This window comes from Neolamprologus multifasciatus, chromosome 5 (assembly GCF_963576455.1).
Source record: "Neolamprologus multifasciatus chromosome 5, fNeoMul1.2, whole genome shotgun sequence".
Taxonomy (NCBI): domain Eukaryota; kingdom Metazoa; phylum Chordata; class Actinopteri; order Cichliformes; family Cichlidae; genus Neolamprologus; species Neolamprologus multifasciatus.
The window spans coordinates 32,616,867-32,632,481 of record NC_140443.1 but is presented as its reverse complement, the minus strand read 5'-3'; the positions used below and the strand labels follow the sequence as shown (position 1 = coordinate 32,632,481).

At 40.9% G+C, this 15,615-nt stretch overlaps 2 protein-coding genes across 2 annotated transcripts; one reads left to right on the top strand and one right to left on the bottom strand.

The window, feature by feature from the left end:
* The first annotated feature begins 2,266 nt into the window (after positions 1 to 2,266).
* cdk5rap1 (CDK5 regulatory subunit associated protein 1) lies at positions 2,267 to 8,546 on the top strand. The gene is made up of 13 exons (XM_085160034.1): positions 2,267 to 2,719; positions 2,798 to 2,901; positions 2,985 to 3,019; positions 3,104 to 3,204; positions 3,277 to 3,487; positions 3,575 to 3,695; positions 5,701 to 5,931; positions 6,020 to 6,117; positions 6,215 to 6,270; positions 6,551 to 6,681; positions 6,780 to 6,929; positions 7,711 to 7,851; positions 8,226 to 8,546. The coding sequence occupies exons 1-13, from the start codon at positions 2,437 to 2,439 to the stop codon at positions 8,355 to 8,357; spliced, it is 1,794 nt and encodes a 597-aa protein (XP_085016160.1). The 5' UTR covers positions 2,267 to 2,436; the 3' UTR covers positions 8,358 to 8,546.
* On the bottom strand, positions 7,923 to 14,660 carry LOC146519122 (bactericidal permeability-increasing protein-like). The gene is made up of 15 exons (XM_085160040.1): positions 13,422 to 14,660; positions 13,215 to 13,329; positions 12,989 to 13,120; positions 12,750 to 12,905; positions 12,594 to 12,657; positions 11,870 to 11,930; positions 11,700 to 11,791; positions 11,422 to 11,598; positions 11,282 to 11,341; positions 11,042 to 11,209; positions 10,891 to 10,958; positions 10,764 to 10,806; positions 10,626 to 10,689; positions 9,433 to 9,509; positions 7,923 to 9,242 (listed from the first exon to the last, which is right to left on the bottom strand). The coding sequence occupies exons 1-15, from the start codon at positions 13,522 to 13,524 to the stop codon at positions 9,204 to 9,206; spliced, it is 1,419 nt and encodes a 472-aa protein (XP_085016166.1). The 5' UTR covers positions 13,525 to 14,660; the 3' UTR covers positions 7,923 to 9,203.
* Between the last annotated feature and the right edge of the window lie 955 nt (positions 14,661 to 15,615).

Below are 15,615 nucleotides of genomic sequence, written 5' to 3'. Positions count from 1 at the left end.
ATATGTGTTTTTCAATTACTGTATTTACCGACATCAAGAAGTCACAAGTAAAGAAAGACCACACCGTGGCACGTTTAAACAAGGAAAGTTTATGTATCAAAATTGTTTATTAAACAAATAAACAACTTTTTTTTTTCACCCAAAAAAATACATGTTCAAAGCAACACAACGGTGGCCCAATATCAGACAGAAGTATGAACTCTACGCTGTAGAGTTGGCAGTCATAATGAAGCAGTTCGTTTCATTTTGTAGCTTCAAGCTGCTCTTCATATTTTTGGCCACCAGATGTGACCAGAGAGGACTGTGTTGAAAAGCTTCGAGTAATGAACCCTTTGTCAATACAAGCTTCAATGCTTCAGAAAGCTTCATTTGGCCATCACTACATTTTTCCCCCAAGCAGTCCGGCTCCTGAACACCATGCTGCTCTCCTCCACACTGGACTCTCTTCTTGGACTACAAAACACTCCCTCTCACTCCCGATACTTGCACTATTCTGTATTGCACTGTTCGTATCTGTCTGTGTATTGTATTTATTTATTCTAATTCTCATTGTTTTCTATTCTTACTCTCTCTGTATTCAAGAACAATAGTGTTGTACTCACTCTTAGTTTATCTTATTAACAGTGTTGGGAAGGTTACTTTTAAAATGTATTCTGTAACGTATTCCGTTACGTTACTCAATGAGAGTAACGTATTCTGAATACGGATTACTTAATATATTATCATGCTGTTTACAACTACGTGAATGTACTATTGCTGTGATTTATTACTGTTACTGAAGGTCCGCGGCTCCAAACCGTAGTAAAGGGACCTCTGGCTAATATGGTGGGTTCTGTGTTGGGCTCATAGCCGAAAAATAGCTTTACTTTGTTGTGTGGGTCAACTTTGCTTGCGAGAGACAGAGAGAGGCGTTGAAAGGCTGCTCCAACGGAACTTATTGTTTCAGAGGAAAACACAAACACGGCGTACAGTCGAGTCTTAATAGCTTACTTACAACTGGGCTCGTAAGGCTCTCTTCTTGGCTGCAGTGGTTATTATTATATTTACATGTTTCCAGCTCCCGTTTCTGCTCGATGACAGCTCGTACTTTTACTTTTTCTCCCTCCCTCGCTCACAGACACATAACTTGTATGGCACTCCATTCTCCCTGCAGCACGGACTACACTGCCTATGATGCTACATTCTTTAGAGCTATACCTGTAGCATTCTGCCTATTAGCTTAGCACAACAACAACAAAAAGGCCTCTCTCACCCAGGAAACACGCAGAGAGTGTCACCCTGTAACCATGGCAACCTTATGCTGCCGCCTGGAACAACAGAACATAGCTGTCAAACAAAACCCAAACAGTCCTGACCCGCGACAATATGAAACAGGAAAATACCGCCGTGTAATCCATTTATTTCAACAAAGTAACTGTATTCTAAACACCACCTTTTTAAACGGTAACTGTAACGGAATACAGTTACTCATATTTTGTATTTTAAATACGTAACGGCGGTACATGTATTCCGTTACTCCCCAACACTGCTTATTAATGTATAGTTGTATGTATGTATATTTAATTTTTTTCATTTTATCTTTACACTGTGCACCTTTGATCCAGGAGGGCGATATTTCGTCCTACTGTATACTTTAGTGTATATTGTTATGTTGACAATAAAACGCTACTTGACTTGAATTAAACTTGTGCATGAATGAATGAGGAAACGCTCGATAGCTCAACCGATTCATGTAAATAATAAAACAAGCAAACAAATAAACAAACACAAATCATTAACTTTTTATTTCATTCGCCGCACTAATCTCGATCTCAACTGATTTTTGAACAATAACCTACCGACATAAATCCGTGTCTCACCATCAGTAACCCAATTATATAAATGTTAATTTTCCCTTTGAAGCTTTGTCGCACATACGGAACCATAGTTTAGAATAAGGAGATTATGACGACGGACCGTGAAGATGGACGTACAGTGACATTTTTGTCTAACGGGCTTCTCGAGGATTTTCAGTCTGACATTTAATTACCTTTTACGACACAGTAACATCTTATTAACACACCGGATAAGCACCTGAATTGACTATTTACCTCTTTTCGAGCTTCCTCTATGTTTGAAACAAACTTACTAGTATGCAGCAACACTTCACAAGAGTGAAACGTTTTTCCGGGTTTCATTAGCGTCAGGTACTTGAAACAGGGAGTGACTCCTCTTGATACTAAGACATCTTTGGCTCCACATGATATCTGTACCTGAATGACAATTCACTCGAGGTAGTTAGCACTCGTGCTGTATCTTACTGAGTAAAAAGGGACTTTTGACACTATGTTAGTTTTTAGCTTGCGGCAAAAGTAGCTAACTAAAATACATAGTCGCTCATTTCCAGATACACCCGATAGGGAATTACGAAGCCTTTAGTCTTGTGGTTAGCTAAGCATGGAGTACCTCAGGACTTTAAAACCCATATTTACAGTAACGCAACTCTGGCCACCTCTCAGCCGCATCCAGGCTAGATACTGTTGTAAACTGGCTAGCGCTGTTGACACTGCGAGAGAAAAGAAGACTGTAGACAAGTTCAAGAGTCGGCTATCATCTGGTCCAAGTTTTCAGGATTTCGTTAAAGGGCTTCCAGCTAACAGGAGCCGTGCTGCAGATGAAGAACCCTCAGAAAATCATGACTATCTCTCTGAAGGCTTGTTGATGGGAAACTCAAGGAAAGGTCGGTGAAAGCCATTTGTTTACTTAGCTTTGAATGCTTGTGGTGATGCTAAAGGGGTTCTTTGGCTTATTGTTGCAGTTTATTTTGAAACCTATGGTTGTCAAATGAATGTGAATGACACAGAGATAGCCTGGTCCATACTGCAGAAGAAGGGCTATCAGCGCACAGCTCATCTAAGCGAGGTACAGCTGACTTCTGGTTTTATTTATGATTCTAGCAGAAGTAATTTTAATGCAGTTTGTTTAAGATGTGCGTGTACTTGCAGGCAGATGTTGTTCTTCTGGTAACGTGCTCTGTAAGGTAGGAGCAAAGATCAAACTCATGAGTTTTGAAATCTAGTGCTAGGTGATGGCAGCTTTGCAACCTAATCTCTTTTCTTAACAGAGAAAAGGCTGAGCAAACAATATGGAATAGACTGCAACAACTAACAGCTATGAAGAGGAAACGATTAAAGACCCACACACCAATGAAAATTGGAATTTTAGGTGAGTAAGCTCTCATGCACTCAGATGATGGAGGTCACATTAAGGGTACGTTCATGGGTGTGTTTGTGTCAGGCTGCATGGCGGAGAGGCTGAAGATGGAGCTTCTGGAGCGACAGAAGCTCGTAGATGTCCTCGCCGGTCCAGATGCATACCGGGACCTTCCGCGTCTCTTGGCTGTATCTGATGGAGGTCAGCAGGCGTGCAATGTGCTGCTCTCTTTAGAGGAGACCTATGCTGACGTCATGCCCGTCCACCACGCGCCTCGGGGGCACAGTGCTTTTGTGTATGTTGTTTATCAAATGGTTATCCGCCTTTTCCTGTAACAACGCATCTTCACACTGAATCTGCTGATGGTTTTGTGTACCGGCAGGTCCATCATGCGAGGCTGTGACAACATGTGCAGTTACTGCATTGTTCCCTTCACTCGAGGGAGAGAGAGGAGTCGACCCGTCCGCTCCATCCTGGAGGAAGTTCGTATGCTCTCTGATCAGGTAAGCTGTAACTTCAACATTCAGGTTGGTTGGAAAAACTCCTGCATTTGTAACCACGCAAAAACAGAATAGGAAAAAACCAAAAAAGAAAGTGACTTTGTGTTTGTGTTTTATGATAAATGCAAAATCTATACAACAATAATTTAACATGACTCATGAAACAAACTCAATTCAGTTTTACTTATATAGCACCAAATCACGAGAAGAGTTGCCTCCAAGCACTTTATGTGGTAAGCAAAAGCCCAGACAATAAAACAACACCCCATGAGCACACACTTGGCAACAGTAGGAAGGAAAAACTCCCTTTTAAACAAGAAGAAACCTCCAGCAGAACCAGGAAGCGACAGCTATCTGCTGTAACTGGTTGGGGTCGAGGGGAGACAAGACTGAAAACATATGCCATGTTCTTTTCAATATAGGTTGAAACTATTGATTAAGACCATAATCTCATCATGAAAGTGTTTATTGAGGTCATGCAATAAGGAAGTCGATGAAATTCTGTACAACCAGTCATTTTTTGATAATAACCCATAAATCATAGACCTCCTGCTATTATAAAAATGGATGTAGCTTTTAAGTCTGAAAAATGAAGTTTATGAAAAAGTACATGAAACCTTTAATTCTTATTATGGCCAGCAGGGGGCAACAATGCCTCTTATCATTAAAAAGATGTATGCATCTATAAGCAGGGCTGCACATAAGTGGTCCGCAGGTGCGCTTGCGCTGTCAAAATAAAAGATGCGCACCAGATAAGAAGTTGCAATATGTGGCATATTCTGCACCACATCTCTGTGCGTTCATCATTTGTTTGAAGCCAGCTCACCTCCTGCAACCACTTTTCCGAGAATACGCACTCCTTTTGTGGTTCGGACTCCTTCTGACATTTCTTTGGAGGAACACCAAAGTAATTGCTTAGTTCTAAACAAATGTCTGTCCTCCTCCAGAAAATCTTATGTACACAAACGCGCGTTGCAACTTCTTATCTGGTGCGCGTCTTTTATTTTGACAGCGCAAGCGCACCTGCGGGCCACTTATGTGCACCCCTGTCTATAGTCAAAGGAGCTTGCAAAGAAAAGCGTCTGGACTTCTTTAAGTTACTTGAAGACGTTTCACCTCTCATCCGAGAGGCTTCTTCAGTTCTGAGGTCAAATGGTGGAGAGTCCCAGATATAACCCTAGTGGGAGTGTCCCCCCACAGAGGGACAAAAGGACCCCCTGATGATCCTCTAATCGCCTGAGCCAAGGTGTGGAACTGGGTGTGGGTCCCAATCAGCCAGAGTTTCGGGTGATTTCATTGTGAAACCTGGCCCCACCTTATCATGCGAATTCCTGAGGTCACCCCTGTCTATAAGTCAACTCACCTGATCTGTCACCTCAGCAATTGCGTTACTTGTCAGTTTGAGGTCTCAGTTGTTACTTTCAAGTCCATTTAATACAGTATGATGTTCTTTCTGTAATTTAAACTGTCCAGTAAAGTAAAAAAGGAGCTAAAGCAGGGTATGCTTTACCATCTCATTAACAAATCGTTGGGCTGTGAGCTTGGAGCATCCCTCTGTTTCTCAGTCAGATCCGCCCCTAACTGGTCTGGTATGGATAAAAGAAGCTAATGTGATGACAGTGAAAACCCTAACATTACAGAGACATTATCCCTCTTTTCTACACAGTAAATGCAATCTCCCTCTTTCTCTGAACATAGACTGTTGTACTGAAGGAATCCAAAGCTTGAATATGATTGGTCAGAGAGCTTTCAGTGCCCAAATATCATCCACCTTGTTTATAGATTCTCCAAATTCATATGTAGATTTGTGTTTATACAGTTTGCACTCTATAGGCAGTAGGCGAGTGCTTTTAATAATTATGTCTGGTCTCTGGTGTTGATTTTGATCCTTTTCTTCTGAATTATTCATGTGTCTGACACTGCTGCAAATTTGTCGTCCTTTGAGTTCAGCTCTCTAAAATGAACACTTGAGTGTGCCTGACGAGTGTGTGCTGGGTGCTTCTGTCAGGGTGTGAAGGAGGTGACGCTGCTGGGTCAGAATGTGAACAGCTACAGGGACACGTCAGAAGAGCAGTTCTGTGGTTCAGATGCAACCAAGCTCAGCCGTGGCTTTAAGACCGTCTACCAGACAAAGCGGGGGGGTCTGCGATTCTCTGACCTGCTCGACCAAGTGTCACGCATCGATCCCGACGTGAGGATCAGATTCACATCACCTCACCCCAAGGATTTTCCTGATGAGGTATTTGCTTTAATATGCTTTTCTTCCTTTGGATATTCACTTGGTTCAGTGAGCCCTGCTCACCTGGTCTGTGTGTCGATCTTTACAGGTTTTGCATCTGATTGCGGAGCGAGGGAACATTTGTAAGCAGATCCACCTCCCAGCCCAGAGTGGAAGCAGCCGGGTCCTTAAAGCAATGCGTCGCGGGTAAGAGATTAGTTCACTAGCATATGACTTTGTGAAATTAAACTTAAACACCACTAATTGTCCTCATAACATGTTGTTTTCCTCCTAATATGTACAGCTACACCAGAGAGGCCTACCTCGATCTTGTGAGGAACATAAAGCAGATCATCCCAGGTACTAAAATCAGGTTTCTCCTTCAATTTGTCACCTGTCTCTGGGTACGATTATTACATTTAAACATTCATTTTACTACCTGAGTATCTTTCACTTGTATGTAGAACGAATGTAAAGAGATCTTGGTGTTGTCCATTCATTTTTAACAAAACTAAATCCTTTTTCCAGGAGAATCCTGAATCTATCTGTAAAATTACAAAATACATTAAGAAATAAGGAAAAGCACCTTCTGTCCTCTTTAACCGCCGTCTGTTTTACATAATTTCTGTTTGTGTGTCAGACGTGAGTCTCAGCAGTGACTTCATCTCAGGCTTCTGTGGTGAAACTGAGGACGACCACCAGCAGACTTTGTCTCTAATCAGAGAGGTGGGCTACAATGTGGGATTCCTTTTTGCTTACAGTATGAGAAAGGTGAGTTCTTCTTACCCCAGAACTCACTTACTTTCTTTTCACCCGTCCTTTAAATGATATGTGATGTAATTGTTTTTCCATGTCTGCCACACATTCAGAAGACGCATGCCTTCCACCGGCTCCAAGATGACGTCCCAGTGGAGGTGAAGCAGCGAAGGCTGGAGGAGTGCATCGCCGTGTTCAGAGGAGAAGCTGAAAGGGTCAACGCTGCTCTCATTGGCAGTACACAGCTTGTCCTGGTGGAGGGAGTGAGTAATACACACAGAGTTTCCCAGTGTGTTATCAAAATTGTTTTTAAATATATTTTGACCTTCAAATAGCACGATTGCAGGTGGTAGAGCAGTGAATAGTAACTACGTCAGCCACACCCTTGAACCACAGGCCGTATGTAAAGGATGGTGTAGCTGTTGTGATGTCACCCATTGGTTTTGGACATTTTGAGCTATATGAGTAAAAGACAAACACAAACGTGCACAATTACTGCACAAACTGAAGCACACTTTGTACCTGGTAACAGCCCCATTATATGGCTATTCCATTAAAGAGGCACCAACAGCACATCGTCGAGAGGTCCAGTTCATTGAGTTGTATTAGCCCCCCTAACTTCAAGCTTTGCCAGTGTCCAAATGTATGTCTGTAAACGATGCATGACAGACCCGACCACATATTTGCACTTGTCACTACACCTCTTTATTGCGGCTGTCGATTTACATACTCGGCTGCAGCTTTTCAGCTGAAGCCTACACACAACAACAACAACAACAACAGGACATAGTTCATGTTTTAAGCCGACGAGACCACGTCCCACCACAGTGACATAGTAAAACAAAGTAACAGACTGTAGTCATGGTTTTCAGTGCTGTTTAGTTAGATATTTTGACATGGAGGTTTGTGATGGTTTACTTGCTGAGGAACTAAGTTTTTTGGCACTTCATTGTGGGCTTAAGGCCTGGATGTGGCTTCTTGACTGGAACTTAGATTGCTTTGAGTAGAAAGAAACTGAATTGGCTGCTTTTGATTTTTATTCAGGAAAGTAAAAGATCTGCTGAGGACCTGTGTGGAAGAACTGATGGCAACATGAAAGTGATTTTCCCCAAAGAGGATGTTCATGTTCAGCCTACAGCATTCAGCACTGTACCCATCAGTGCTGGAGACTATGTGCTGGTGAAGGTAGGATATAATTGATATAGACGGATGCAACTTTAAAGAATATCTGTTCTCTTCTAAAAAAAAACCCACGATTTATATGAGCAACATGTTTGGCAGATTGAATGAATGTTAGGCCACTACATGAAATAGTCAAAGCCAAGTTTTAAGGGATCCTTTAGTGAATATATCATGTGTTTATGATGTTTCATCATGTCACCGGTTTAATGTTTCTGCTGTAAGAATTGGTTGATCCAACTTTAAATGCTGGGTACACTGTCACCAGTCAGGAAAGTGACTGGGAAAGTGTTTCAGGAATATTGATTATCTTAAATGTATAAATATGGTTCCTGTATTCAGTCTTTTATTCTCTGGCATCTTCTTTTGTCTTGTTTTAGATCTTGTCTGCCAACTCCCAGAGCCTGAGAGGTCGAGCTCTCAGTCTCAGCTCCCTGAGAGCCAGAGAAGTGCACTGTAGGACTCCACCTGAGGACCAGCGTGATGAACATGTAGCTCAAACTCAACCGTGACTTAAACATGTCGCTGATTGATGGACACGGATGATACCACATCGAACAGACTGCTACATTTCCTTCATCACTTGTTTGACGTTTTTGACAAATGGAGGATGCTTTCAGGTGGACTGTTGCAACAAGCTGTGAAAGTTTCACTTGTAAACATTGAACTACGGAAGTTTATTAAAAGCTGTTTGAATGATGCCTGATGGTGTTCTGTGTGATACATAAAGTGGCATTTTTTAAGATCATTGAATCCCAACTAAGTAATTCCAAGCTGACTTATATGTCAAAATGTAGTCTTGAGAGAAAAAGGTTAACTCAGACTGCAGGGCTGAAGTAGTAGCTTAGCTTTCCTTTGCCAAAATACTTATTGTTGCAAATGAATCATGTCATATTTGTGCAGCTAGCTTGGTTACAGCTAGCTTGGTTACAGCTAGCTTGGTTACAGCTAGCTTGGCTACTGTATCCTGGTTGCTAAGATGTCATGTAGCTTCACCCATAAAACCATGTGGAAGTAGTTTATATTTATATTCTTTTAATCTCTACCAACCATAGAGTGATGTATGCAGTTGCAAAAAGACTAGCAGTCCTAAAGTGGTCTATAGACTGGAGCTCAGAAGACATTTAGCTGATGAGTGTGCTGATGATGTCCTTGGCAACTCATTTCACTCATATTAAAAAGGTCCATACGCACTAAATATAGAAATGGTTAACTTCAGAGGAGAACCAATACATAGAGAAAACAATATTCTGACTGCTGTCAGAAGTAATACTTATTTAGCTTTTTCTTGGGAATTTCTCCCAGATTATCGTACTCTGACTGTAATTGTGTTTCCAGGGAGTTTTCAGGAGTGCAGTTCAGCTGAACTGAACATCTGTCCCAATCAGCATATAGTCCTAGAAGGAACAGTTCACAGCTTTGAGTTAGAAAATCTGCTCATTCCTTAGAAATGTCAAGATTTCTACCAAGTTCTTAATTAGATCTCATTTCATATACAAGAAGAAATGAGATCTAATCAATCTATTTCACATGCATGAAATAGATTGATTTAAAAAACAACAGCAACATATTATCAGTATCTCTGACCTTCAGCACATCAAGCTGGGTGTTCATAAGCTTCATCTTTCCAATTGTGGGCAGTGGGTATCCCTTAGCAAGTTGGACTGCAAAATGAGATTCATAATTTTAGATCACAATTTCACAAATGTGGCAAAATGTCATAATGATATTATAGATGTATTACATAGCATGCACTGGAATCATTCAACCTAATGTAGCTTCATACACAAATTCAATTAAGGAAAATACTGACATCAATAAAATTAAAATACAATTTAAGAGAAAACAGTGGAATGTGTTAAAGTAAGGTCTCTGATGGACTTCATTCATTTAAACTGTTAAAAAAATAGACTCCCACAGTGCAAATTAAAAACAGCAGACTCATTAGAAGTGGTAAAGAGATGCACAAGGTTGATTCAAAGGTATATATTTTTGGAACATTTTATGATTTCCCCAATAAGAAAATGGAGTAGAATCTTAAAATAAATGGTAAAATATTCAGAAGACCAGTACAAGCGCTATTCACTAGCTAGGCCACATGTCATTTTAGGTTTGGGGAAGGCCTTGAAGGGGGCTGGTGGCGGGCCTGGCAGATCCCCATGTACTAAACAGAAGTGAAGAAGTTAAAGAATTGAAAAGTGGAGGGAAGGTGAGGCACGTAAATGAGAACGAACAGCTGTTAGAACTGGGGGGAACTATATAGATGAGAACCGGGAGGAGCATATTTGGAGGCGTGGTCCCACTCCTGAAATTCCCAATATTTTATCTCCAGTAAAAGCAGGTGTGAAGGTAGGTGAGTCAGTTCCTGTACTGTGGTGGAAGTATTCTGGATTCTTGTGAATTACTTGAATAACTTTATCTTTTATGTTTTAAATTCTTAACAACACCTGAGAGGTAAATAATGAACTTTTTCAGATTTCATAAACTTATTGACTTTATAAAATATGAGCTGATAGCGTAAATTAAACCAACAGAAAGAAAGAAATGGAATGAGAATAGTCTCCATATAAGCAAGAGCTGGGGGTCTGTTTTACACAATACAATATTAATAATTATCCAGACATATGTAGTTAAAAATTATAATCCTGCTGGTCCCTCATGTTGTTTGTCTAATATTACCTGGAACTTTGGAGCTGCTGTGAAAATGCAAAGGAAATCCTTTTTGGAGATTTTGGTGGGAAAAAAAAGCTCTTTAAATTTCAAAGTGAGGATGAACTCACCATTAACAGCAGGTATCACCACCAATTTGAAGATCCCTTGTAAGATGCTATTGAGGGCCCTGACCTGTAGGTTAGATGTAGGGTTAGTTTGAGTTGCTGATGGTTCAGACTGTTATTGTATAAAAATGCACTTCTTACCTGAAAGTCTCCCACATTACTTTTGTCCAGGGTCAGATCCATTCTGTGCAAATTAGACTAAATTAGAACGTGATGTTCATCTTAACAACGACCTCTCGGCCCTATTTTTCTTTGCCAGTTAACTCACTTGTTGAGGGTGACAGCTGCAGCCAATTTCATTTCACTGACAAACATACGGACACTCACGCTGGCCTCCTGTCAAGGCAATGGTGGTTCATTTCAGATGGTTTTCTAAAACCACAAAGACAATTTAAAATCATATCAGCTGGGTAACTTACCAAGTTCAGGACAAAAAGAGGCGACAGAGTAGAGTTGGGCTGGATGGCAAAGGCCGTCACTGTGGCGGTGGCCTGGACTGTTGCGTTGTTGGGCTCAAAGGTCAGTGTGGGGGGTTTCACTGTCTTCACCAGCAGCTTCATCATCAGACCTGGGAACTGCTTAGCAATCTAAAAAAAAAGAATTTCATGTGAAAACCTGCCAAGAATGCGTCACATAAAATGACTGGGATGTGTTGTCACCTGTGGGATAATGACTCCAAACGTTTTGGTGTTGAGTCGGATTGGAGAGCTTTTTGGTATCTGGCACGACAAAGTGAGAAAGGTTAGATCAGTTTGATGTCCTGAAAAGAAGGTATGAGACTCAGGAGGCAGCAGTTTACCATGTCGTCAGTGATGGACAGGCTGAGGACTCCAGCATTGTTGTAGACGAAGGCTGCAGAGTTGACAGTGAAGGCAGACATGCCGATGTACAACATGTTGTTGTTCTGGGGTGGCAGGTTAAAGGCCGCTGGTGAGAACGGAGGCTCCTGATGCTTCCCGATGTTGTAAAATTCCCCCTGAGAAAGAAGACCCAGAAAACAATGCTCCAGATTGTTTTTTAAAAATAAAATGATATCTTTAGATTCCTGTAAAAATGTAGTATTGCATAATTCTTTACCTTCAAGCTCAGATCTATCGAGGACTTTAAAACAGTCGGTGACGATACCATGGAATATTCAATCTCTGCATACTTGTCCACCTTGGCTAAGACTGCATAGAGACAGAAGCTCACTCATATGTTCATCACCAGTGAAACAGCTGATTGAGTAACTAAACAGGATACTTTACCATTGAGAGTTTTCAGCTGAGGGTTTAAATCAGATACTACAGTGGTGGCCCGAGGGCAGATCTGCAAAACGGAAAGAAGAAATCTGGTATTAGACTTTGATTTGTATTGGAGAAAGTCATCATTAAAGGCTCACAAAGACATTTCAAAATTAAACATTTGGTGAACAAAAGAGCAGATGTTAAATAATCACTTAATCGCTTCTCTTAATGGATATCCATGAGCAACATGGATATCCATTAAGAGAAGCTCACAGTTCTCCATGTAGAAGCTTAAAAGAACCTAATGGAAAAACATACTCAAGTTTTTCTGAGAACAAACAAAATCCTTCTAACTGGAAAAGCAAAGAGATGATGTGTGTTTAATGATAAACTTAATGCTGCTGCAGCTGAACTTTTCATTCCACATACAGCTTGTTTCATGATTTCCATTAGGCTACATTATTAGTGTAGTTTGGTTTGTGTTTGTTGCCTCCCTTCCTCCCTGCTTCTGGCTTTCAGTGCATATCTAAGGCTCCTAAGGTTTCCAAATTTTGGAGGTAAATCAAAGTATCTTGAAACACTGCCCAACCCAGAAATCTTTACTTCTTTATTTTCATCATTATCCGGTTACTTCAGAGTAACTAATGATGGAAGATAATGTGAGACACTGAACTAGCAGACACCTTACCTAGCAGGTAAAGTGTGTAAGCTGGATTTCTGCTGCATGTAGCAGATTTGCTCTCACCTGTTTCTGAATTGCATTGCGCAGAGCCTTATCAATAAACCTTGTGAAGAGATTGTACAGCCAGCTATCAAAAAAGCAAAACCAGCAGGAATTAGAATAATTCTGCAGATCAAGTAAAATAGTAAAACCCTTCTCCCTCACAGCTGGGTTTCCCACCTTGCTCCACCATGAAACTTGACCTTTGCACTTTCAACAGTGGCTGAACAGCTGTCACTGCTGACTGCTGGTCGGCCTGTCTCATCAGTCTTGATGGAGATGGTTGTAGCGATACTGAGACCATTCACATTCAATTCAAAAGACCCGCTGTGCTTTCTGGTAAAAGAGAAAAAATATCAGATATTATATTTTTAAGCAGATAAATTACTTCTCTAAAGAAGAGATGTTACCTCACTCACATTATTCGCAGGTACTTGACCCTCCAGTTTCCATTCAGACTGATGAAGGCATCACCTATAGACATTCTGACTCCAGTCCCTGGCACCAGATCCACTGACGACTTTGGTATTCCCACCTTCAATACACGTATCCTGGAAGAATTCGTGTTTTGTTTGTTTAAGCAGCAACAGGACAAAATACTTTGTAACAGAATTTAGAGACATGTTGAACAAACTGGAGCCTTACTTTGACAAATTGTACTGGACTTTTCCAATCGGAGACACCTTCTCTGTCCCAGAAAAGTCTGGAACTTGGATAGAATTGAGTTTCTGCTGCATGTCAGCCATGCCCAGTTGCCTGCCTAACAAAATGTAAAGAAAAATAATTTACTGAGCAAACACTGGAGAAATCAGTCCTTTTTGAGCAAGAGGACAGCTTTTACACAAACCTTACCATATTCAATGCCTTTTTCTGTCAGCCTGACCTTTACTCCAGGGTTGATGCTTAAGGTTGCGGGGATGAGAGCCCCCAGAACCAGCCAACAGCACAGGAACATCTTCAGAGCTGAGCCATGAAGAATAAGAAGACCAAGGAATATTTATACAAGCACAAAAGCAGAAGAAGCTAAGATTCTGCTTATGAAATCTATGGGGAAAAATCGGAGAGCAATAAAATCCAGCTTCTTCTTTTAGTGACAGTTTACAAGAACATGTACCAATTCAACAGTACTGACATACAGAGCTTAGTGGAGAAGCAATGCAAAGCAGTTTATTTCACCACTTCCTCGGGTTGCTTAGAGTGAAAGCCTATGAAAGAGCTAACGGCCATTGCTCCACATGAGACTGCATAAGATTGAATGACAAATTAAATGATGATGAAGTTTAGTTATACAATGACAACACAGTTATCACACACTTAGTTCATGTGTCTCAACATTTAATTTTGTTAACAAATAAACCACAACAGAAAACTACTAACGATTTGTAATCAGAGCTATACAAAAAACCTCTAACATTAAGTCTTGGAAAAAGTTAAAGACATCTAGCTATGAAATCGAGAGCACCCTAAATTTAGAGTCACACTGAACATCAAAAGTTTTCCTGGTGCTCCAGACATCTGTTTGTAGGTGCATTTGGCAGCAGGTACAGGTGCGACTGTGAACCTGAATGAAACGGTTGCCCATCTTCTAGGAAAGGTGCCCAAACACCATTGCTCTCTCCTAATTCATTCTAATTTTTTCTACTTTTGCTTTTTGCTAGTGTCATTGTTACTGCAAGACACAGTGCAAGAGTGTGACAGAGATACCAGGAGATATGCTGTTAAACAAGGAGAGCAGGACTAGTGACGGCTGCCTTGTGCAATGAGGAACAGAACAAACGCTGTCAGTCGTGCAGTGGGACTTGTGCTTGCAGCCCAGCACCATGTATCCATTGGAATTCCCCAGAGAATACCAGAACTGGCTGCTTTGCTCTGACATCCTGTTTTCATCACACATCGGAGGCTCACACAATTTTTGTTAACAGGGAAAGACTGTCTGGCAAAACAATGACGAGAAATTTGCAAAGAGCGTGTCAGTGGTGGGAGCCGTTACTCCTGTACTAGCCTCCTTTGTGTTGTGTTCTGGTCAAATTTGACCAAGTTAAACGTTTTATGTCTGAGTGTTGTTAATTTGATCAGACAGACTTAACATTCTGTGACTTTCTCCACAAAGAGGATGTCAACGCACAACCTAAATTTGATTAATTTGCATAACATTTTGTGTATTTTATTGAGCATTTTTAAACTCTTGGTGTTCCTGGTCAAAAATAATCCCATTAATAGAAATGATTCGTTGTTTTCTAAGCCTTGCTCGCAGAGCACTGTCTGGCAGCACCGTGGCAGGTCGATATAGAGTGAGGCTCGTGATTACACATTTGATCACCACACTGGTGAGGAGAAAGAGAAGCCAGGAAACTGACACTGAAGATGGATTAGAGGGGGAAGTGTCTGAAGTTGAAGATAATCCAGAGCAAGAAATGACTAATGAGGACGAATCCACTGATGTAGATAATGGCTATGCTGATGTCACATTCAAGTCAAAGACTTGGACTTATCCCCACCTGAGAATCAAGGTGGGCTTTTAGCTGAAAATGTCACAAGGTGACCACAGGACCGAGAAATATACCGTATCCTGGACTGATCAAATACCCAAATAAAATATTGCACTTCACTTTTGACTGTGAACACAACAGGTGTTATTTTATGCTTAAAGAGGTTAGGTTAAGTAATAACTTTAAATTATTCCATCGATTTTCCTCTATTAATCTGGGTCCTGAACCATACTGAACAATTATCATGTGCAGGTATTTTAAAACCGCTAACATCACCTCAGTCTGCTTTTGCTTAGCTAGCAAACCCACTCTCCTCTCAACATCATGAGAGGGAAGAGTTGGTTTAATACTTATAGTTAGCTGACACATCTGATAAGTATATGCACCATAACTGGTCATAGAGATTTAGGGCCAAGTTGGGATAAAGACAGTGTGATATAGTAAGCAGCCTAATGGTACAGTCTGGTTTACTTTTCTTACAGATTCATGATGGAACTTTAGTCCTCCTTTGAAATGAGTTATAGTTGGTTTCACAACAACAATTTCAGAATGCTGCC